The sequence below is a fragment of the Diaphorina citri genome, unplaced genomic scaffold, assembly GCF_000475195.1.
Source record: "Diaphorina citri unplaced genomic scaffold, Diaci psyllid genome assembly version 1.1 scaffold186, whole genome shotgun sequence".
Classification (NCBI taxonomy): domain Eukaryota; kingdom Metazoa; phylum Arthropoda; class Insecta; order Hemiptera; family Psyllidae; genus Diaphorina; species Diaphorina citri.
Genome location: NW_007377623.1, coordinates 153,766 through 179,586, shown reverse-complemented (window position 1 = coordinate 179,586; position 25,821 = coordinate 153,766). Strand labels below are relative to the sequence as shown.

Here is a 25,821-nt window from a genome sequence, read left to right as displayed (position 1 = left end):
ATCCTATTAAATGATGCTTATTTGAGTGTTCTTTTACCATAACTTTTACAATATCTCTAACCGTTTTGTCGCTATAGCTGAAAACCGCCAAAAAACGGTCGAAATCGCTCCAAAAGCGGTCAAAATACCGCCAAGCGCAGCAACCATCTCAACCAAACGTTTTGTGTAGCATCCTTGTCACATTTGTGAACTACATACCAAATTTCAAGTTTTATACCGTTCCCGAGATATTGTTAAATTACACCAAAAACCGCCAAAAAGCGGTAAAATGCCGCCAACCGTTGCACCGGTCTTAACCACCGGTCTTAACCCGCATCCTTGTCACATTTTACAGCTGCATACCAAATTTCAAGTCTCTAGCTCTAGAAATAAGCTCAAAACTGACGAAAAAGAACAGTCTCAAATATTCAAATGGAAAATGCAAGCAAGTGTTTCTTTGTTGTTTTTTTCAACTATGGAATGACGTCACGTGCAGTGTTGTCAAAATATTAGCACTCGCCGCGCGGTAAAAAAAAATCCCTCGAAAAGCGCGAGTTCAAACACAAATATCTCGGAAAAAAAAAAAAAAAAAAAAAAAAAAAAAAAAAAAAAAAAAAAAAAATAGTTATACCGAGAGGATTTCAAATTAAGAGAAAATACGAGGTAGGTTTAGCTTGTACATTTTGGGTTAAATATTTCTCAAATTTGATGAATACCTACTCGAGAATATTATACATATTTGTCTAAAGGTAGTCTCTTCCTTCGAGATCTCACTTACATGTTCACATACCAAACACTGAAGTTATTTGTGTGTTTTAGACTATCGAAGTAGGTCGTATTATTATAGTGCCATTATATCAACAATAAAGGATACAACCTATGCGGTGGTTCAAAACTACAGAAAACATAAATTTACAGATGTGTTGAATTCTTTGAGAATTTAGTAAGGACAGGAGACAGCTTTAAATTTCCACCTACACTGCTGATCTTGTGAACGTACGTATGATGTATCTATGTATTACACTTGTCATATGAACGAGCTTTCCACCTACACTGCTGATCTTGTGAACGTACGTATGATGTATCTATGTATTACACTTGTCATATGAACGAGCTATTATTTTTGAGAAGTTATAATGTGTACATAGGTATATTTTCAATTCCAATTCAGCACCCATTTTCAGAAACCTTGAAGAGTGATTTACATTAGATATAGGTACTCTAAATAAAATAATTGTAATTTTTTCCAAAGTTTCAACTAACTATTTTTTACATCCCTTCAATACGAAAAAAAAAGAAAAGATTTAGCATTAATACATTTTTTAAAATAAATTAAATAATTATATACATTTCATTATAAATTTTCCTTTACATCATTAAAAATTTAATTTAAGAAACAGGTAGCGACTTTTAATATAATTTGCCAAGAATTATATTGATTACATTTGAATTAAGGTTCTGTAAGTAATCATATCTTATTCATTTCAAAGAGAATGAAAATATTCAACAATGTACCTAATTTTCTTTTGATGAGTTTTTTGGTATATATTTTAGGACTCAAAAAGAGTATGGAACGTTTCGAGAGTTCAACTCTTACCTACTAATTTTTACAACTGACCTGGTGGCTTTAATTAATTTACTATCTACAATACGTCAGTCAGATAGAATGAGTAGGTATAAACTCGAATATTAAAACCTCTTCCACAAGATATGGTTACAAACATTTCCTTGGATGTGCAGTCGAAATAACATGTAAACACCTACTTTCTAAAACCTACCATTAACTCGAGATATTAAAGAATAGCCGTTTTTCAAACCTTAGTGAATAGTAATTAAATATACCCAATCCTAAAATAGATACCTAATAAATGAAACTAATATTTTTAGATTTATCAACGGAAAATTGAAAATAATAGCAAACCTAAAGTGTTATAAAAATATCAGTAAAAAATAATTTTAGCTAAAGGAGAGTTGAAATTGGCATAATACAGAGTGCATCATGGTGGTGTCTAGTTTATAGGTGGGAAGTACTTGAGATGTAAGGGTAGCTTTTGACTTTAGGATGGTGCCATTCAAAGTGCCAGACCTTCTTAGCTTTTGAGGCGAACAAAAGGGTCTCTCATCCAATCTTTAAAACCTAAAACGGTTTGAAATATCTACCAATCACCTCACCATGATGTACCCTGTATAACAATGGAAGCAATATAGGGCATAACTATTAGCATTTGATAGTAGATAGGTAGGTGCTATTGTAGATGTTTACATAATAGAACGACCGTACGACAAAATTATTATGAACTATTTTATTCCTGGCTATCACAAAACTTTGACCAGTAGTAACAGCAATATAACTTTTCATACAAAATTAATATCAGACACAAGACTTCATTTTTCATTTCTAAGAGAGGGGGAGGGAGGAAGGGAAGGAGAGGGAGAGGGAGAGAAAGTAGTACTGGACGGAATGACGGAAATATTAGAATTTATCATCCGTTTTTTTAGAGTGATCATTGTGACAAATAATTACATACTTGTTCTAGATATGTGGTTTTTAAAAGTATACAAAACTTCAATGAGATTAATTGGCCATTGGAAAATAAAATAAATAGCCACATACAATTTTATTCCTTTCATCCTTCTGTAGGGAGAAAAACTTTTGCAAGAAACATGGTTCCTTTTTTTATATGATTATTTACGAGTCTGAATCAAAGATATAATAAATAAATAATAGATGATATTATTATAATAACAATATCTTGTTAAATGTTTCAAAAACTAGATATAACATTCACAAAGGAAACTGTCAGAATTAATCATGTGTCAAATTTGAACCAACTTGATGGACCAAAGAGGAAATTATTACCGAGCACACGTACAGAGACTGAACATTGATCAAATCCATTTCAATATGAGAATTTAAATTCAGAGGTAAGAAGTTCAATACAGTCATATTATCCAAAATATAACCTACTACTGGTTACATACAGCGATGGTAGAAGGAAGACAGGAAGAAAGTTACGCAGAATTCCAGAAAAATCCATCAAATCCACAAATAAGGAAGAAAAGAAAGCAAATTTCAAAAAGTCAAAGAAAGAGCAGAGAAGTCAAAGCTGACTTTCTAAATACAATAACAAGATCAACATAAAAGCGTGAACATAACAAATCCGTTGTTTTTTGATAAACATGTTCAAAATTCGACCCCCCAAACAGTAAATTGTGTCAATTTCTAGATTGGGAGGGACAAAATTTACATTTAGGCATACATCTGAGCGATTCCAAAAACACAACACTAATCACCATTCTGATATTACTTTACATGAAAAGTTATAATACAAATTAATTTGGATCTAAAATAAGAAAAAATATACATTTTTTTTTGTTTTTTGAAATAATATATAAATATTTTTATAATTATTTAGTCTTTAAAAAAACAAAAGACTAAAATAATAAAATACCGTTCCCGAGATATTGTTAAATTACACCAAAAACCGCCAAAAAGCGGTAAAATGCCGCCAACCGTTGCACCGGTAAAATAATAAAAAAAATTATAATAAATTAAAATTATTTGGTAAAGTTTGCGCGTTTTTTTTTATATATATTTTTAAAGTTACAGTCTTTCTTTTTTAAAAAAAGAACAAATCACGCAACTATAAAGGACAAGATAGACAAAAATAAATAAATTGAAAAATGCTATGATCTCCTCGGCAGCTAGAAATTCAAAGTGCCAATTGATGAGTTGGTTGTAGCGGATTATTACTAATATGACAGATCACAAGAGCTCGTATTGGCGAAGGTGCATGCGTTGAATTATATCACGACAATCGTTGAACACTCTCCTGATGTTTTCCGTGTCTACTGCACACGTGAAATGGGGATAGCAATAATGCTTGCCATCTCCACTTGCTGTACTAATACGCTGAAATGAGAGAAAGAGAAAGTTATTAATGAAAGCACAACCCACAACACATAATATAGGTAACATGGAATCATCAGAACTGGGGTATATCTCAGTAAATCAATCATTAATCTTGAATCAAAGGACTTTTCATAGTGTGAAGCACGAATGCTCGTCACAAATGTCGTTCCCCGATTCATATACTACGTTAAATTTTGTTCATTCGACTAGAACCACCAACCTCTTGATCCTAAGATCACCATGCTAACCATTACAGTACTGAGATTAGTATTATCTTCAATTGACGAAAACGCCAATTACAAGATGATTGCCTACTAGGACTTGATTCAGGTTTCTTTCAAGTATGTGAGAGCTAGCTAATAGGGATCACACAATGTTGCGACTACTTCATGATGAAATTTGTTAATTTCTGATCTGTAACTTAGGTTTACTTTGCATAATCCTTTAGCATAAAAGGATTAGGTATACGTTTTACGGTACATATTTAGTCTAAAGTTTTTCTCGCCTTCGGATTACTCAAATTTGAAGTGATGAGTTACTAATATAATTATGTACTATTTTACCTTGAAAGTTTCAAGACATACTTAGTGAGTTATGATTGTGGGAAAAAACATTAGATACTCGAGTGAAGAACGCTAGGTATAAAAACTTCATGAGCCAGAATCAAATTATAATTTAATTCTCATTAGATCCTACGTACATTATAGGTTACTTACAAGGAACTCATCACGTATAAAATATTTAGCTCGTATAACAATAGGATCTTCCCCAGGGTCTGGCGTGGCATCTAGGGGAGTTTGGTAACGAGTGAATTCTTGAAAATAGTCTTCTAATCGTGATTTGCCAGCCTTTACTTTTTCAGCCAACAAGTCTTGTTTATTTAGGAATAGAATTACGCTGATTGTTCTTAACCACCTGAAATGAGAACAAAAAAGATTATATTAACAGGCATGTCTTCTACAAGAGAGGATATTAACGAATATTTCTTTCACAAAAGGATATCCTTCATGAAGTTGGCAAAAGTTAGCCGGTTTTGAAGGAATAATATCTTCTAATATAAATTCATACTAAACGATGTAACGAAACTCAAGTTATTCACTTTTAAATGCTTAAGCAGAGAAGAACCCTGCCAAAAAGTCTAAATGAAAAGCACCTCATGAATGTTTGACTCAAATAAATATTTAATTATCAGGAAGGGACGATTTTTTCCTTTCTCCAAACATTCACAAAGTTTCATTTTTGTTCAACTCATAAAGTTGAACTCATCATCTTTTTTTTCTGCTCTCCTTACAAGTTTTCATTTCAACTAATTTCAAGCTTTAGAAACACTTTTGAATTTACTGACTCATATTTTTACTGTTATGATGTAAAACCCTAGCAAAACATCAAGCCTACGTATCATAAATAAATGGGAGAGGAAGAGTAGGAGAGGGGAGGAGAAGGAGGAGGAGGAGGAGAAGGAGAAGGAGAAGGAAAAAGTGAAAGATAGCTAGCTCGTCTGCACCGCAACGTCCACTGTCATCATTAAATAAAATTGCATTTCTTTTCGTCTGGTCTTGAGAGACGGGCGAGGAGCAATATATTTCACATCGAGTTGAAAGAAAACATTACTAAGTCAGGGCTTGTGAAACAGCTGCTCCATTGAGTCATCCAGGAGCTAGTTAGGAAAAACAGCAAGAAAGAACCTGAGACTTATTGATTTGCTAAACCGAGTGGCTCTTAAAGAAATGTAGATTTGATTATTAATAATTTATTTAAGAGCAAAATTAATTCTTGGCATTGAAAAAGATTTATTTTTGAAAGTAAACGAGTAACTGTCTCCCAAGCTATCTTCAGAAACAACAAGTATGGAGAAGCTACTCTCAAAGTATTAAGCTGTCTACTATTATTACTCAGTCTAAATTCAGACAAAGAGTAGAGACGAAACTTTCCTTTCTTACTAAATTTCAATAAATAGGATCACGGTGTAAATACTGTGATATATCGCTGTGGTGCTTAAATTAATCTACTTAATTAAAAGCTGATTATTCCTCATTAAGTCATTACCATTCGCCAAGAGAAGAAAGAGCCTGACTTCGATTATGAGCTTTTACAATTTTACCTCTTGTTCAACTGCACTTGAAATATTCATAACACTACCCACGTATGTACGTTATAAACGTTACAAATAACACATCAAAATGAAATAGAAAGTTACTTTATTAACTTCTTATTTTCACTTTAGGGGAAAAGAACAGAATTGAGAATACTAACGAAGGGGAACGGAACGGGAAGAGAGACTTTTGTTGAGGTGTAACATTTTCCTGAAGCTGAAGGGCAGGTAATGAGTTAATATACTTTTCTTAGTAAACTTTGAGATATTACTCATGAAGCACATAAATATCTAATGAATCAGAGCTAATGACTTTCATTTGATAGCGCTGTTGTGAGAAAAGCGGGGGATGCACACATAGTTTGGAGTTCACCATACACAATATCAGATACCTACGAATAATTTGCTGTGGTAAGGCGCGAATTGGTGTGGACAGTTGCAAAGTCTTTTGTTTTTGACATAACAATCTTTGGAGAATTCAGCAAACATACTCCATTAAAAACCACAGAAATATACTTAACAAAAATTGTCAAACGACGATTTTAAATTTTTACTGGTCACAGCAAAACGCATCTGTTTATGTTAATATTACAACCAACGAGCATTTTTGCGATTTACAACCGTTCAAATTTTTCCTGCTTTAAGGTTTGTTTCAAAAGTGTCATGCTTACCTATTATTCCAAATGCTTTTAAATAGATCGAGTGATTCTCTTAGCCTATTTTGTGTTGGGTCTTCTCTTAGAACCATGTTATACGAGCTGCAGGCGGTTACAAAGATAATCGCCGTCACATCATTAAAGCACTGGATCCATTTCCGTCTTTCATCTCTTTGGCCTCCCACATCGAACATACTGTAAAAGAGAAACAAATAAAACAGGAATTAAAGATAGAATAAAACATCGTTAAGGAAATATTCATAGTTGTATTTTACTTTTCAGGTTAAATTCATTGGTAAAGTTTAAAGGTGACTAAAGTATGGACAATAAGAATGGACCAGGGTATTGTAAATGATCTCTCACTTGAGGTCATAGAGCAGTTTGAGGTCCATAACTTTATAGAAAAGGTTCGAGAGAAGTGAAATGTTTGTGGGAAATACTTATAAAGGAGCATAGAACAAAGAGAGGTTAAGATATTGCGAAGAAATTAAAATGGACAGCAAAAACCAATAGAGCATTATTGGGGTCAAGGTCATTGAAACAGAAAGATGAGTTCATTATTATAAACTTGAAACAGCTCTTAAAGTTTTCGAGTTTCAAGAAAACAAAGTCCGTTCCTTTCAAAAGGGAGGTAGGTAAGTGCTTGATCTACATTGTAATTTTGAAATTCAAACATTAGTAATCTGATCGAAGAAAAACAGGAACTTTATAAATTTGAAAACAGTATTGTGATGGGTAACATTTGCGGTTAGAGACAGTTAAAATACCTACAACAGAAGAGATATTCGTGAGAGAATTAGCAAACATATGAAAGTTGTTCAACGATTTTATAACATTGTACAAAATTACTAATGTACGTATTCACTATGAGTGTTATACTGTTCTACTATATCGTTCTTATTACAATTTCTTCTTTTGAGAAAACCACTGCTTGACAGGTTTTCTGCCTCTCACCATAGACATTTCCGACAGAGCCAAAAGGAAATGACTTTGAAAACGTGCACCTCTGAAAGATGTCCGTTTTTGTATGGTGAGCTAATATAGGTAGGTGTACTCAGACAAAATTTTGAATAAAATTAAACTCGGCAAAGATTTTAATTTTTGAAATTTCCGAGGAGTTTCTACATCCCATTTTGGGTGTCTATTTTGAACTTGCATGACAACAATCTTGCTGTCGCAAATGAGTAAGATATTTACTATCAAAATATACGAGAAAAACACTTGGAAAATGTTCATGTTATTAAAGCGGAGATTCCAACTTTTAACTCGTGTAACAACCACCATTCACTCACACGAAAGCCGGATTAAAAGTATACTTTTTCAAATTCAGATTTAAAATTTTTACTCTCGCTTTCACGTCTGCACCCGCTTTTTCCTCCACTTCTTTTTTTCTGGTTTTTATAGCTTCAACTTTTATTACTCAAGCATGCAATAATACATTACTTGACTCTGCCGAGTGTGCCTAATGGAAAAACATATGTTTCGTACGAAATGATAACATGTTATTCCTCCATGTGGATATTGAGAGTAGTGTTTGGTGATATACTTCGATTGCTCATATATCAAAAGTCAGCCCGTGTATATGGTGTCTACGACTTTATCATATTGGAAAATTATTCTCCTCAAATCTGGCTTCCTTGCATGAATCAAGCAAAGACCGAAAAGACCACCGTCCCTATTCTGTATCATCCTCAGTTTAGTTTGGTAAGACATCTGTGGCAACCGAAAGATATCTTGGTTTATATATGTAATATAAAGTCATACTACTACAGGTACAATGCATTTTTCACAAACAGTCAGCTCCAATTAGAGAAAGTATAACTAGATTGAGACAAAACTGGCAATTCTCCTGTCATCATCAGTTATAATATAATTCAAAGGGCTTTAGGATCGTATTAATATAATCCTCATTAATGGAAATCGAAAGCCCGTCCTAGGATAAAAGCAAACCTCAAGGGAGCAACCTTCTTTCGGTTTTCTGACAAAGTCTACAGACTCTTTCTCATTTTCACGGTACAAATTATTCCACGAATTCTGAAAAAACTCAACAGATTAGAACAGATGAAACTGACGCCTTGTCTTTGTGTTGTAAGCTGTTGACGAAAAATATAATAAAATAATGAGGCATTCGTACTAGCAAAACAAAAGAAGAAAATCCTACACCATAACAATGGCTTTGAATGAACAGACTTGATTACTTGAAATGAATTTTAAATGAACGAAGGAATTTTATATATTATATATATGTATATATATATAAAAAAAACAACCTGTTTTGTCAGTAGTAAAGTCGTGGTAGAAGAATGCAGTGGATGAAGATAGTAAACAAGAGGAACAACAAGGACGGCAAGAAAAATGTCATTTTTACGAGCAGAACAACTAACAGCTAAAAGAAGAAACACCTTTCTGCCTTCCTCTTAACCTTTGCGTCAATCTTGTCCTCTCCACTCAATTTCCTCTCTTCTCTCGTCACTCTTTCATTTTTGCTCACGTTTCCTATAATGTACCATTTTACGCTCAAACTATTCTTGCATATGAAACAGAGTACTCGTAGTTAAAATTACATCCAGTGTCAAGTATCCCCGTCTGCATTGTTAACACTGCTTTTGTTCATTATTTCCCAAGCGAGGAGATAAGACCTTCAGCTTGACGTTATTATAAACTTCAATCATGTATTTTGTATTGATTAATAACTTCACAGGAGCGACTACCTGATAAGCTCCGATATTCAGGCGAACGAAACAGCCAGCACTTGCCAAAGTCTATTTTTATTATTTCTGAAGACCTTTGTGAGAAGTTTCTATCTAGACGTAAAGTTCTTGTTTGGTGCATTTCCTCCGTTTAGACATCATTGAAAATTGTAAAAGCAAAAGTAGCTATAAACAATTGGTGGATAGATCGGAAAATGTGTGTAATATTTTTTAAGCTTGAAAAATTTGAAAAAAAGAGAAAAAAAAAAAAAAAAAAAAAAAAAAAAAAAGTAGCTATAAACAATTGGTGGATTATTTATCAAATGTGTGTAATATTTTTTACAGTGAAACTTAATACGGAATGGTCTAGCACGAAGCAAAAGTTATACATTTATTCTAACCCTTCTATTATATCATTATTATTTTATTTAAATTTAAACTTGTACTTAATTGGTAAGAAAAACATTTCCGAGCATTTCTTTTTCGCTCATCTATTTGCCAAACAAACAAATACTCGTAGCTACCCTGTATGGATTCGAAGTGTGATTGATCACACATTTCCAATTTTAGTTAAAATTGAAAATTGTCTAAGAACCAAAGAAAATGCCACGTGCCGACGTCAATGTAAAAGATAAACTTTTCGAAGAACCTTTTCTTTTCAGGTAATCCTTGTTTCCACATGTGTCTTAAGCTTGTCAAACATTTTAAAATTCAGCTTCGTATGCACAAATATTCCAACACTATCTCCTAACTTTTATTCAAAATAATAATAGACTCTTGAGCGGAAAGGAAATTGAGCCTGAACAGAAGAGATTAATTCCCGAGAAATTCTCTACAGGGGAGTTTAATTCCACAAGGAAATTTCCCACCTAAACGTTATACTCGTAGCTCTATTTAACTATTATGTGGCCAAATTCTTAAATATACACACGAGTATATTGTATACTTGTATAGTATTGCCTAAAGCTCAAAGAATCACACTATCAAGAATTAAGAATAATTTTCTGCGGAGAAAAATATCTGTTGACAAGAAAAACTTGCCTTACCTAATGATTCTAGATCTCATCTCGTGCATATAGAACGCAGTCTCATCCTGAGGTCAAACCGTATGTCCTATGTGTGGCGTGTAGCAGAGAGAGTACACACGACGCTATACAAACAGTTATTTTCGAGTGCACATGGGGTATTTTTGTTCGGGAACTGTTGAACGCATTACGGATAGTAAAATCAGTAACTACACATCAAGTTGTCACCAGTCATTATTCACACGATACAGACAGTGGTGTCGTGGAGAAGGTGTTGCATATTATCTACCTACACTGACGGTGGATTTCACCAATATTTTTTTCAGCTCCTAGAAGGTCTGTTAAGCTAACAACCTGAGAAGTTCCATTTGATTTGTATAGGCTGAACAGAGCTGTTAAGCTAACAGGCTGTTAGGAGCTAAAAAGAAGGTTGGTGAAAGCCACCCTGAGAAAACTAAGAAGGTGCCGGCAGCCCAATCGAGTATCTGGGTTACGGAACTCTATATCAGGAAAAATAACCGAATAATAGAGTTCTTCCACCCGGTCTAATAAAACTTGTGGCATCCTATCATCAATTTTTTCCCCTCTCAGTGTGCTACAAGTGTACCTACTACAATTCGTAAAAGCGTAATCCATCTTTTGGGGCTGTTTGCCCCACACTTAAGCCTCAGGGTAGGCTTTTTGTGTAGTGTACTGTTGCTACATAGAACTATTAAATTAAAATATACTTATGCTTCAGTAGCACACGTAGATGTGTCAACAAAAGATACTGTTACCCATATAGAACTTGTTTCTACTCACGCGTCTGATGTCAGGGCTCATGTGTGATTGTGATTACTATTTATATTTCATAATATTGTTATATTAGGTGGCACAATACACAGTAGACACACGGGTTTGTACGAATATACCTAACACAGTGCGATATATTAATAAAATCCAACAATTCTACACTGTCAGATAGCATTGAAGATTTGAATAACAGATTATGACTAATTCAATATCGAAATTGCAAACGGAGAGTGCAGTTTATGCAATTTACACCCAATTGTATTTTGTCCATCGGGTTATGAAGCTTGTATGACTGTTCGCGGGTTGTCTTACAAAATAAGGACGTAGTTCAGTCTAAAACAGCTGTTTCTTCTCGGAAATGAGGTACCTATAACTCACGTGAGCTTAACATTAATTTAGACCCATTAGGCCTTAAGTAGTCTCTTGTCACCAGTGCTCAATTCCTGATAGGGATGGTGTTGTATATTAGAAGCGTTTAGGACTTTAGGGCATGTTTTTACACAACCATCCGAAGCAAACGCAACTCACGATGCGAAAGAGTCCCCATTTTTGATTTGTATCTTGGAATCTACAACACCATTCTTTTCAGGAATTGGTCTCGGATAATCTTATTAATCAGTTTTACTTACTGGAAATTGACTTTCTCAACTTGGAATCTAGTTTCAAAAATACCAGAAGTTAAGACTCGGCACCTAAGTATATCCTGGAAACAAAACAAAGAAAATATGAATTAGTAAAAATAAGTAATAATGTTCATCAAAATGCAATCCAAATGCAAATAAGTTTAAAATACGGGAGACACAACAGTACAGTTGCCTTTGCCTGGCAACTGATATACTGCTCTATTGCCTAATACTTCGTATACGTGTGATTCAGTAGCAACGCAGATGATCTAGAGGTGAAGTAGTCATCAGTTAATCAAGAGATGGCAACTTCGAGTCCCGGTCAAGTCACGGGATTTTACTATTTACTAGAATAGTAAAATCATCTAGTAGGAAGAGGAAGGCCCCGCATGAGCTTCATGGAGTATGCTGGCACAGATTCCTACAGTGAGCTGGAGAGACTAACCCAAGACAGAGAAGCAGTAAGAAGAGTTGCCAACCAATCCTTGGATTGAGATGATAGAATAGTAAATGCTTACTGCTGGTGTAAATGGACTCATTAGTCTCATTCCAGTAGTACAACTAAGCACAACATTTTCACTCTAGTGTACCCTTAGAGATGACCTTGACCGTCTTGCGAAAAACGGATGAGAAGGGATGAAAACGGAGAAATGACGAGACGAAACGAAAACAAAGAAATAAAAAGCGGAAGAGACCACCGGATAGTGGAGACAAATAAACAGTACACATCTACACATAGGCAGAGTGGAAAGGGGTGGAGAGATGAGAAAGACAGCCCGTGTATGGACATAGAGGAAGAGAGGATTGTGTAGGGAAAGAGGCACACAAAGAGGAGAGGAACGGAGGAAAGGGAGCTGTACTATCGGCAAAGAAGAAGGGGAGAGAAAATTCTATAGGCACTAGGCAAAGAGAGGAGGGAAAGGAAACTCTAGTACGAACAAAGAGAAAAGAGGAACGGAGGATTGTACGGGCAAAGAGGAAGAAATAGATAATTGCTATAGGCACAGGGCAAAGAGAACAGGGGAGGGAACTAGAGAAAGAAGAAATGGAGGAATATGCAAGCAAAGAGGAAGAAGGGAATTCGTATTCAACATACAAACATGTGACGAGAAAAGGGTACAAGAGGAAGAGATGAGGAAAAGTTTAGAGCAGAGAAAGAGAAGAGTCCTATATGTTGGAATATGAGGAGGCGTAGTAATTATTACATTGTTTCCAACAGTATCAAATTATCCATAATAGATGAGTAATAATAATAATCATTATTATGAACAATGCTCTCACTATTAGTAATTTACCGGATTGGAAAAACGAATAAGGTAAGCCATTAACGAATAATTCTGTCATTTTTGGGAATCGAACCGAGGTACTTCGGAACTTCAGCGAGAGAGGATCTAGCGCATCTCTAACAAGGAGCTGTTGAGGATTTAGGAAGAATTTGAAAGCCATGTAAACTTTTCTTGTTGAAATACTTGGGACTCCCGGGGATACAATGTTGCCAGGTGAGATGCGAATTGACCAATTTTCCAAAACATATTTCAAGTGAAACTTTTTGTTTTCTCTTCGGATTCAGATTTTAGATGTACTATGTGGTACATGATCCTGTTTTATCTTTCGATCTGGATACGTTATCCCGTTCAAGTAGCGTAGATATTGTATAGGTTCCCAACAAGGTCAGAAGAAGGGAAAACCTATTACGAGTACTGTCTAGGTTTTGATGCCTGTCTGTACCCTAAATGTAAATTTCGTCCCCCTAGTTATAATGAAATAATGTTGTTTATTGCAAATCACATTATCCGGAAAGTGTGGAAGAGCTATTAAAAGTGTACCACCATGGGAGTCAATTATTTGGCCTGCAGGACATCAGGCAAAACGGGGGGAAGATAGTTTCAGAGAAAATAAACTGTGATTAGGGCTTGTATAATAATTCATGTGTGAAAGGGCCTAGATGGTCTAATGCTCAAAAACCGAAAACGGGTTCAAGAATAGCAATTCATGCTGACTTAATTTTGTAAACTCAAAATCATTTCCCTGCACCTCCTGATTTTACTCAATGACGTGTTGTACTTTTCTTATTACAAGTTATTATTACACAAAGGTATAAGTACTGAAACCCAATATGCATACTATTTTAGATTAGTTTTTAAAGGACGTATCTTCTAGGAAGGAAGTACTCTATTGGTTCAAGTGTGAAGAATACATTAATAATAAGAACGTGTGAATGGACATGGGGGCTAGGTTCTAGTGCAGAGAAGAGTTCGCATTGTATTGCCAAAGGATGTAATAAACATCGTGCAATGAAATTATGGAGACTTATTGAGAAGGAAAAAAGTTGCCCAGATATAAATAGAACACAATTTATTTAATGCTAAGTCACAGAGTCCTCCTACATATTTTTGACTTTCACATTTGGCTTTCCACAACTGACAGATTAAGCTCTGCGTTGAACAGAACTTTTAGGCTACCTCAGGATAAATTATTTAGCCATTGCGTTTGTGAAAAGTTCACCCAAGTGTAGAAGATTTTCTTTTCTTCGTCCTCAAATTAGATTTCATTCGATTCACAAAGTACGTACTTCCGTGCTAAACTTAAACTGAGGAGTTTGAAAATTGAGAGTTCTGGGTTCGAATCTCTAAACCCCCTCCCCCTCCGGGTCTACAGACTCATGTTGATTCTACGAGTATGTTCTACTACTATCGACGTTTCTCATGCATCCGCTCTTTCGCAGCAACTGAAAGTGCCTTTTAACTTAAAACTGTAGAGTATGTACTTACTTGCTCTGTAGGAGAATAATTTGGATTTTTTATAATATGAACTTGATCAAGGAAGCTGCAACAGAAGAGGAAAAAATAAACATTATAAGTATAATCATAGAAGATAAGGAAAGTAAAAATGGGACAATCGTAAATCCAAATGAAGAATTCGGTGCACGACAACCATTATCTTTCAAGTTGTATCAGAAAACTTTTAAAATTATAGAAACTGGTGTAAAATTCCAATACTTTCTCATTACATAGTTCCAAGTTCCCATTACATTACATAGGTACCTACATTTTTTCTTCTAAATTAATCAAGGTTATGTACATCATTAGGTACATAACCTATTCAAAAGTAACAATCATTGCACCAATGTAACAGATGGTATACGTAAAAAGTCCAAACGAAGAAAATGAAAGGTTCATCAGTTTCTATGCTCACAAGTCACAAGGTATCTAGGATAACAGTCTGGATTGCATGATCAATTGATCATTATCACAACGCACACGAATCGATCCAAATCATGGAAGATTTATTTATCTTTCTAGTAAATATGGCATAAAAAACATGTAATAAATCTGGCACACGGTTAGACCTAAATGAATGTGAATCAAATGACGCTGCCATATGACGCACCAGGACCGTCTGTCCAAATGAAAATCTCAGGCAACAATATTTTGACATTCCGTACAACATGTGATTATATGTTGTACGAAATAATTATATGGTGTATAATTGTCATGTGACGCACTATCATTTGATTTCTGGTTATCCCTGGTCTGGTCTTTTTTCTCAATGACTTCCAATAACTTGCATAGTGGCGTATATCTTCGGGTCTCCCACAAGGTTTTGTTTAGGTCCAATGGGTCAGTAGGGGATTGAGGGGGCGGGACATATGCCAGTTAACTTGCATGCAACGTTACTTGTCTCGTGTGAACACAGTGCCAGTAACTTGGATGCAAATGTGACAGGGTAGGCATGCCACTTGTACGTGGAAGTTACTTGACCTGTGTAAGTGACATAGGGATGAACTTTTGGGTTTCAAAGTTCAAACATTGACAAAAGTGGCACAAGACTACATAAATGGTTAAAGACAATCTTTTAAAGCACAAGAATGGAGTCACAATCGAGCCAAATTAAAATTTTTCAAGTTATCACACTTGAGAACTAGCCAGGTACTCATCATCAAGAACCAATATATGTACAGTAGGAGTATTACTCTAATGGCTCACTTTTTCAAAAATCTATTAAATATTTAAAAAGTACAAAGTCAGCAGCCATGTTGCTGTATAGGGATATTATCATATCGTTTCCATCCTACGCAAAAAAAGGACGAAACAGATTAACCCTTTGACGTCTGAAACCTTTAGAAATCAACGTTTGACATTCATTTTGACCTTTTACACAGTGAGTTTCAGAAATAAATTAAAAACAGAACCACGTAAAAAAACTACCAACTCGATTTTATACTAATAAAAAAGTTCTAAAACAAACAGAAAGATCCTCAGGCATCCTCCATATTTTACAAGCAAGGGTATAACAGAGTAACACTGTATTTCTGTTTTATTTTTTAATATTATTATTTTCTTTTTTAGAACTTCCTACTTTACACATAACACATAAGGCATTCATTATATTCGTAATACAAATAAAACAAATTTATAGACAACAATCTGGCGATCCATAGGCATTTTTTCACGGGTTAAAAAAACTCTATGTACATTATTTTTCAAGCTCTCGTTGTTTGTTCAAGTGTGTAATTTGAAAATAAACTCACATAAGACCAAAATAATTCGAGGGTTAGTCTCTGCATCAGCGAATACAAAACACTAAAAAATGTATGACAGGAAAACTGTCTGAAAGTTTAAAACTCCTTTCACCAACATGTTAGAGAGGAATTTTCATTGTGTGTCAAATTTTCCTCTTAAAATAAAACTGTAAAGCATGATATTGTGTAACATCAAACCATAATTATGTAGACATTATACATTATAAATTTTACCATGCTTAACTTTTTTCTGTTAAATTATCATCATACACACATCTATGGACACTTTTTAAATAATATTTAAAGTGTCTCCAGAAGGTAATTTAGCTGATAAAATTGGTAATTAAAATTTAATGAAAGAGTCAATATTTCCCTCTTAATTATCCTGTTAATAGTACCTCAGTCCGGAATAAGATGAGAATTGAATCACTAAATCAGTTACACTTACACAATACAAGAATAATAGTCGGGGTAGATTTCAATCCCTGATTCTTTGTAGAAGTAAAGTTTTTGTGTACATTGCGTGTACACTAGCCAACTACTTCCAACTAGAGCGTGCAAATCCAATTTTAAGTTTCACCATAATTTTCTGCTTCCAAAATGTACTTTTTTTTTACTACAACGTGGGAGCAATAGTATGCTCTAGCAATGTTCATCTACCATCTACCCGGCCAGTGAAGTACCTACTTCAAATTGTACCTAACTTTCTTCTCTCTTTAAATGTATTAGAACGTACTTTCTAAATAAACTTTTTGTGCAGTCTTCGTATTCGTAAATCCTTGTGCAATGGGCAACACTTTGTTTGAACAAAAGGGGAATTAATTGATGAAAGATCATTTATTTATCGACCTAATTGTAAAATTAAGAACGTCAAATGTACACATTATTAATTCTAATTGGCAATCCAAAATACTTTCGATTACGAAAAAAAGATCGATCATAAAAATCTAATGACAGTAAAAGCTCTTAAAAGTATATAATTAGACACAACAATGAAATAAATACCATAGAGTTATCAAGGCAAGAGCCAAGACAGAATTGTGTACGTCCTGACATGTACTAGTACAGAAGAAATCAATAGCACATGGCGCGAAAATGTGATCAGATTTTTCACTTATCAAACTTTGAGAGAAGAATCATGAAACGTATCCATCTAGAAAGCAGTGGACAAAGGGGAATATAATGTAATACACGCTACAAAGTTAATCACCGTGACCTAGTCAAAATATTATGAGAACACATACAGACATAATTTCAGGAAAGCTCCATCGAATTTTCCATGAAACCCCGGGTGTGAAAAAAGTCAACTTTAACCTTCGCTGTTGTATGAATTTCTAAAAATGATTTCCCATGAAAATGTATACAGGAATTTTGCCCATGCATGCAGGACTAGGTACAAAAGTACGCAGCATGGAGAGACTTTCTATCGTTTTGTTTCGGATAAAACTACCTGAATGTTCCTTTTTTTAAGCGGAGAGGGGGAAAAAATGAAAACTTTGAAGAGAGAACCATGCGCTCTTTACGATTTTCTGTTATGCATTTTCTCTTAGAACATTGTTTGTAGGTACTGAAAAACTTTTTCTTCTTCTTTTCTCGACAAGTCTTCCGTCCTCAGGAGATCTCTTTCAGATTTTTTCTAGCAATCTTTTGTCAATTTTAAGTTGAGGGTTACTGCAGAGCTTTTTCAAATATGAGTCTTATTGAATCAAACTTTTAGTAGATATTTTTTTTAAATGTCTCTTCAGAGTAAAAATACGTAAACTGTGTATAAGAAAACGGTAATAACAGTTAAAGTAATTGGGACAACTTTTACAGGTTAACATAACTACTATGTACTACGATACTAGATCATTTATTTATAGTTTACACCTTACACAGTTTACACCTCCTCAAGGAAAGACATCTTCGTACACGCAAACGTGTTAACTTACTGATGTGTGATTAATGGCGGGAAATTTATTGTGCTTTCTTTTGTACCTTTCAAATGAGAGAGTAAGATGGTGAGAAAGAAGTAGCTAAATATTTATAGGTAGATGCTTAATAGAGATATATCCAGCTGGAAAATTTCGATACTTTGTATGAACTATTATTAGGTAAATGACTAATGGCTATACCAAACACTATCGAACTGAAGAGTATATTAGTAGGATTACGAGGTAGGGATAGAGTACCTGTGTATTACATTAGATAGGTACTCTCAAAGTTCTCCTACCTCTCCTTGCCACGAATTTATATTTCATTTCCAAATAAATTGTGTGTTTGACAAATTTCCGTGGTTTTTATGAACTACAGTAAAATACCACCTGTTTTATTTATTCCAGAAATTAAAGAAAGAAGACTTTTGCATCTTTTTTGAAATTTCTAACAATATTGCTTTCCTTTTCATGGACTGCATTTCTGCGTTCAGTACTTATTCCAAGAAAGACATCTTCAAAGTTAATTACTTTCTGGGGAAAGTTTGTGTGTAATTTCTCGAGACATTTGGGTTCTAAGTCTGACACGTGGGGGGACCAAGGGGGGGCAACATACGAGAACCCTTTTCCTCCATTCTTTACACCCCGAAGAGGTTCAAAAGGGGAAAACACTAGAAGGAATTCCCGGAAATAAAAGAAAAGTAAATAACAAAGTATACTACACAACATAATAGACATGAAAGCACAAGACAAAAACAAAACATTACGTCATAATGTCAAAGACTCGACAAATTGAGTTTCCTTCATTAAAGAAGAAGAAAATTAAAAACGACTTGGAAGCTGTGAGATGTAGCCTGGTACATGGTTCACTTAAGAACACACACAGGGAACTCTAAGCTCAGGGAATAAAAATAATCGCATGATAGATATAGACGGTCAACCCTTAGACAACCAAGCAGCTGGAAGGGTTACGTCTCTTGAGCAAAAATATATGAAATACATTCGTATAAGAGATACAAACATAATTACCAGGAAATACATTTTCCCTTTTTCAAAGCCGTTCCAGGAATCCCAGAAACGTGGATACCACATGATACATGGTATCAGCACGCAAGTAACATTTCCTTTGAGTTTATATTCGGCAGGATTTAAGGTTCGAGTAAAAAATGCAAGCTCTGCCTCCGCAAAGAGGAATAAAGAAATGGAACATGGGTACTAAAGTAGAGGAAAGGCAGACAGAAAGGGAGGAGGTAATAATTGAAACTGTCTGAATGTCACGGCTATGTGTAGTCTTCGAAATATGCAAAGCCCAGTGTCGAACTAATTCCATAGCTCAGTGCGTAATTTTAGGGTTCTGGTCCTGGCAGAGTAAAAAAAAAAAAAAAATAGCCTTGAGAGGACAGTTGAATATTTACCTATAAATAAGTAGGGAGCCCCCAAAAATATAATATATTGCATGAAACTGTAAAGTAGTTTTAAAAAGTTGAAAAAACACTCATGTGGGCTTGGTCACATATAGGACGTATTGGAACTTGGTACATACCATTGGGTATCGAGTGCCACCAAAAATAGGTTGAGGTAATTGTAAACCACTTATTTATTTGAATAATTCTTTAAAAAATACACTTTTAATTTTTCACAGTAAAAGTCAGAAAGGATTAAGCATGAATGAAAGTCTTAACCACAAAATGAAAGGCACAATCTCCAAGTAATTTGGCACAATCACAGGTGTGTTTCCTAGATACGAACTTTACATGGTTTCTTCTTGTTTACGACACTGGTCCTTACAATGTAAAATGTAGGTGATGTGATCTCATATATTCCCGAATACAGGATGGACTCAGTTGTATTTTCAGTGGTAATATCTCCATCTAAAAACAAAAGAACATTAGCAATGATGGCCAATAATGAACGATCATTACATCATCAGATTTTGGAACCGGTCCTTATCTCGATTCTTCAAATATGCTATTTCGTAAATCAAAACCCTTTCAATTTATTTATTACTACCTCCAGCCTTTTTCTGCACAAATTGACAACACTTTTGAAAAATACTATACCAAGTATTTCAGGGTTATTCATCCAAGGTCATATTGTCACTTTCCATTGTCCACCCTTTTTACTGAATTTGATACGAGTATGCTACGGACATTAGATACGATTTCCCCCGATTTTATCTTCCTTCAAGTATTACATATTTGTTGAAATTTCCAGTTTCTTTGTATACAGGGAGGTGTGAACACCTTGTATGCTGAAAGCCTCGTGCATGTACAGACTTAAGTAAGCTTTATCACAGAGAGCATTAAGATAAGTAAAAATTGCATGGGGAAAAAATTACTTAAGGTAAGGCAGAGGAATATTAGAATGTAAAATGCAGCAACTACTAGCGAGGGAAGCGATGAAAAATTGAAGCAATTTTCTGTACTGATTGAATTCTTTTCCTTTTTTCTTTTTGAAAATGAATTTGAATGTCTTTAATATTATTCAGTACGCTCCTACAAAAAATACTATTGTACATGGGCATGGGTAATGTACTTTATAATTTATGTACCAATTGTACTAAAAAAAGAAAAAAAAGTATCCTGACCTTAAGATGGACGACAATATCAAATGCAAGACCTATCACAGAATCCACCAAGCAAGAACCCAATAAAATTGTCACTTTTGTGTGATGCCAAACGTATTGAGATATCATTGGGGGTAACTGATTCACAAGATTGTGTTGCCAAATATGAGATGAATTGGTTGGTGATGGATATGTCTTCAGTCCTCAACATTATTTGATTTGGCCACAATAATGTATTGTAAAATGTTTTTCAATAAATAAATAAATAAAGCCCACGTAAAGGGCTTCTTTAGTCCTATTCAAGCAGTAATATAAATAAGCACTCAACTTTTACTATTTATATCATAGAGGCAGACGGATCCAATCAAGATTTAATCTGGTCCACCTCCCACCCGTTCTGCGTACATTATTCTATTCACATTTTATACCCAAGGATACCTAGATCAATTTTATTCAATAGAAAACCACCTGAAATGCTGGAACTGACATAGGAGCTCCATGGCGAAGCGCTTGAATATGTTTTATCGCGACAGAATTATCCTAAAATGAGCTCTTCCACCCAACGACCATTTTTCTATTCAGCTGCAAAAACTCCGACCTTCATCATGACATGGAACTTTTTCTTTTTTCACACCTTACTGCACAGTACAGGCAATATTTCGGATTTAAGTCTACACTGAAGCTGCTGCCTATGTACATAAACTAATTTTCACTTGGAAAATAGGTCAAGAGGAAATAGGCAGCAAGAAGTTTGAACTTAACAAAAGATTAACAAACTAGAGGAGTTGACTGGTGCAGATACAAAGGATTCAGTGTCGAAGGGTTGTTTGAAATTTAAATGTTAAAATACAAGTCATATTGCTGTTCTTTTTTCATTTGTTTGTGGAATTGATTGCTTTTTATTGCCGATTTGTATAGGTAAACATGGCCAAAGTATTCGAATCGAAACATATTTTCAAAATCGAAAATTTAGTCAATATTCCGATATCCGATTCAAAGTTCCCTGAGTCCATCAAAATGATGTTTTAGCAAAAGGGACTTAATATTGTATACTTCTCATCCTAGCAGCAGGATAAACTGGGATACATTTTATCTTCCCAAGTTTGCAAACGAGCATCCCGCACTGATATCCGAAGAGTTCATACTCAAACAATTTGAGACATTAAATTTGTCCCTCTTCCTATTCTTAGATCTGGCCATTTAGCAGGCGATAGAAGAGGTGGCTAAGAATTTGTAGGAGAGAAAGCAAACTATCTTGGATACGTGCTGTCTTCAGTGGCGGCTTCGCATATCGACAGCAGTGGAGAAGACTAATTGTTGACGGTGTTATGCCCTGTTTGAATGTCAGAACCTGGGAGTATACTGCTCGCAAGAGTGGTAGTAGTATTCCTTTTAGTCCAGCACTTTTGTAAAGTTACAGCCGAGATTCTAAAGTCGTCTTTTTGGTAGACAAACCGAACGGCCACTGATCACTGTCCAAACGAAAGAGGTCATAATTATTGATCCATAAAAAAACAATTGTTCAAAGTAAAATATATCTCTCCACTCACCAAGTTCAAGTATTGGAAAAAAGATAAAAGAAAACTCAGGGGAGAAGTACAATGGATGAAATCTATTTCAACCTTTGTTTAGTTTTTCTTTCCCACGTGTTCCTCATCTCCGAGGGAAGGAGTAATTCACTAGAAAATCGTGTGTCATCATTGTGTTTTTCTTTTTAATTTTATTGTTCGAACTGAAAGGGAATAAACACACACGGTGAAAAGTGTTTCGTCAATATCACCGAAAAAAGAATTGGGGTCAAAAAATGACAGAGAATCTTCACACTTGGCCGTGCCTTTTCAGCAGGCGGAATCAGATGTAAGGAAGCAGCAAGGAAAAGTCTTCGGATGTGATCTTGGACCCACGAAGTTAGGGCAATAATTAGCGAAGATAACTATTTTGAGATTTTTTCTAGGGTCTTGACTTCTTCATTGATGGTACGGGTGATAGTAAAATTTCGAACTCAGTTCGTTTAACAAAGGGGATGCAGGACGTAGTAAGGATTAGGTGATAGAGAACGCTCCTGACGTTCGCATACTGACCATATTGCTCTCGATTGCAACTTTTACTCTCAAGCTTGCAATTTGAACTTTTATTTGAGAGGAGAACAGTATAATATCGAAGTATTCCTTCTTTATGGTCTAGTGATCACAATGTTTTCAGTAAATAAATCTTTTTTTTCCAGACCTGGACGTGATTGAAAATAAAAGAAAAACGTTTGAAAGTCAGCATGATGAGAAGGGACGGGTGGGCAGATGAGGGGGGCTTGTTCACTCTCAACTCTCAAGGAGACAATTTTAGAGAAGGCGAAGAAAATGTTAATTTGTGGAAAAGCTTGGTAGGATGTGCGGACTATGCGGTCAGAGGAGAATATAAAGAACCCATCAACGAGAACGAGCTGTTCCTTTGAATTTTTAGCTTTTCCGGCTGAACTTATCGATACCTCAAGTTACGAAGCTATGGTGTGAAATATTTTTCGTTAGGAAGAAGCCCATGTATCTAAGAGTATTTCAGAACCTGGGAGTATACTACCCGCAAAAGTGATAGATAATATTCCCTCGAAATGCGAGGGGGTTCGGGTTTGGGTCCTAGTAGACATAAAATTTAGTAGTGTCATTTCGGGGTGGACATTTTTAAAATCTTTGCTTGAAAAAGTTAATAGCTAAACTTTCTTTTAGGAAAGGAAACTGATGGGGTCTACATAGGGATTATTGGATACTGATTTCCAAAGTTCCTGAATTAAATACAAAATCGCACCATTATTTTGTTAGTCAAATAGTCTGTCATCTGCCTCCTGTTTTCGCCACTGAAGCCCCGAGCTAAATGAGCGAATCTTTCAAACCCTATTCTCTCTTTCTGTAACGCTGTAGTTTATCTCTAGTCACACATATTCGTCCAGTCCTCAGTACAGCATAAGACATACATGCTAATTAATTTGTTTGCATTCTATTTCTTTTTTTCTCTCACTCACTTAAAACAAGACATTGTTGATATTTGCGTCGTCTAGTATCAGGCAAAAATCTATGAAGTATTAGTAGCTCTGAAGTCTTGCTGGGGGACGAAGCTGAAACGCTGACAGCCATGTCAAATCAAAGACAAAGACAAAAATACACAGGGAGGCATACGCTGAAAAACAATCAAATCACTGCTGAATTTCATAGAAGAAACATTGGGTGCGATAGTTATAAATACTGGTCTCCGTGAATTTCCTAGGAAAAGATTCACTCTATCGTCTATCAGTGTACCATCTGGGGAACTGGCATATTAGGTACCCTAGTGGCTACTGATTGAGGAACGGAAATGACTTTTCGTATCACACAAAATGGTTGACGCACCTGGTGATCATGAGGGTTCTACCTCGATAGGGGGCATTGGATGTCGTTAAAAGCTACAAAGAAGCAAATACACCATAAATTCATAAATACCCATGTATAGAAATAATAATAACAACAATAAAAAATCAGCCAAATGCTCTACGAAAAATATGGGAGAACCCAATTTATTTCCAACTAACACAGCGTCCACTGAAACGATCCAACAATTTATGTCGCAAACGGACTATCTCCCTCGATAATTGACCACAACAGATCGGACAAATACAAAGAGCGAAAGACACATCAACATTGAACACAATTAAAATCAATGGAGAAGAACACAGGGTTCACAACAATGATAAATACAGTAGAATCTCGATTATTTCAACCTCCATTATTTCAACTCTCTATTATTTCAACCCCAAAAATCAGTTCAAAATAGGATATTTATTAACCATTTTTGTTCTTTAGTATCTAAATTTTGCCCCTTTTTCATTGTTTTATACGGAATTTCAATTATTTCAACTTTCGTTTATTTCAACAACCCTCGGTCCCAATTAGTTGAAATAATCGAGGTTCTACTGTACACAATATTCCATTATTCTCTTTATCGAGTCAGATATCAGGTACTAGATACAAGTAGGTCTCCTAGATCGGCAGCTTTGGTGTGTGATTATTACCTATCGGATTATTTTATTTGAATCGTATTACGAGTACATTTCCGACAGATCGGCAATGTTCGGACTAGTAAAACGGAGAGCAGCACTAATTTCCCCACACTCTCACATCCAATCTCGCACAGGGTGCTCCAGAACATTGGATAATATACAGGATGTCACTATAGTTGAAGGTTGACTATTTGCTGAGATTTTAGCAATTTTTTTCCAGATAATATGCTTCACATAACATTATTATAAAAGTCACTGAGTATAGTGAAAAGTTTTTTGAAAAATTTACAAACATCTTTACATATTTTAAATCTAGAATTATCTATTAATGGCTTCTTTTTGGATTATTTAAAAATCTCCCGTTAGGGGAAATGTCCGATCAAGTGAAACCCACCATTAATCTCGATAATGGTTTTCTATATTTGGTCACAATATAATGACAATTTCAAGAAGAGACTTTGTAGGTACACAGGAATCGAGTTTTGTTCCAGCAAGGAACAGCGTTCACACTTCCAACCTTGTCTTGATTAACGTCGTCTCCAGATGTAAATAGAGTCCAAACACAGGTGCGTAAAACACGACAGTTTTCAATTAAGATATATCCCCATGTTTACAGTGCAGTGTAATTTTCTGCGAAGTAATTTCAACTCTAATAAGGAGAAATAACCTCACGCAGAAGGCATGAAGACGGTCTGATATGTGAGCTGCTGGGTTAGACAGACTTTTTGTTTCATCCGGACTGTAAGTATATAAATAGATTTTTCCGTGTGCGCTTTCGAAAGAAATTTATGTGGTTTTCCTTGGTATGAAACACCATAACAGCACTCAGTCCTTTGTTCCACTGAGTACTATCCTACGTTTTATAACAGTATGTCCAGTCTCCAGACCTTCTTCTAGTTACTATATCTTCTCCATTCTTTACCCCACCTATCAAATGACCTACCTATAGCTCTGTTCACATCTCTAGTATTTGAACAAAAGCAAAAAACTATCGACCACCTACTGTCGTCTATGCAAAGAGGCACCAGA

The 25,821-nt window shown here is 35.1% G+C and overlaps 1 protein-coding gene and 1 long non-coding RNA gene across 3 annotated transcripts in view; both read right to left on the bottom strand.

Annotated features, from left to right (window-relative positions):
• Window positions 1-571: 571 nt before the first annotated feature.
• Window positions 572-3,395, bottom strand: LOC113465951. Its single transcript, XR_003390515.1, has 2 exons — window positions 1,028-3,395; window positions 572-953 (listed from the first exon to the last, which is right to left on the bottom strand). It is a non-coding gene; the product is annotated as an uncharacterized LOC113465951 (long non-coding RNA).
• Window positions 3,396-3,558: 163 nt separating this feature from the next.
• Window positions 3,559-25,821, bottom strand: part of LOC103505624 (guanine nucleotide-binding protein G(s) subunit alpha) — a 59,217-nt gene continuing 36,954 nt past the window's right edge. For both annotated transcript variants that reach the window (XM_017442509.2, XM_008469977.3), the window contains exons 5-9: window positions 14,542-14,596; window positions 11,777-11,850; window positions 6,656-6,835; window positions 4,609-4,807; window positions 3,559-3,892 (exon numbers count right to left, since the gene is read on the bottom strand). In XM_017442509.2, the coding sequence (XP_017297998.1) occupies window positions 3,746-3,892; window positions 4,609-4,807; window positions 6,656-6,835; window positions 11,777-11,850; window positions 14,542-14,596 (655 nt within the window). In that variant the 3' untranslated portion in view covers window positions 3,559-3,745. The remainder of the gene's footprint in view (window positions 3,893-4,608; window positions 4,808-6,655; window positions 6,836-11,776; window positions 11,851-14,541; window positions 14,597-25,821) is intronic.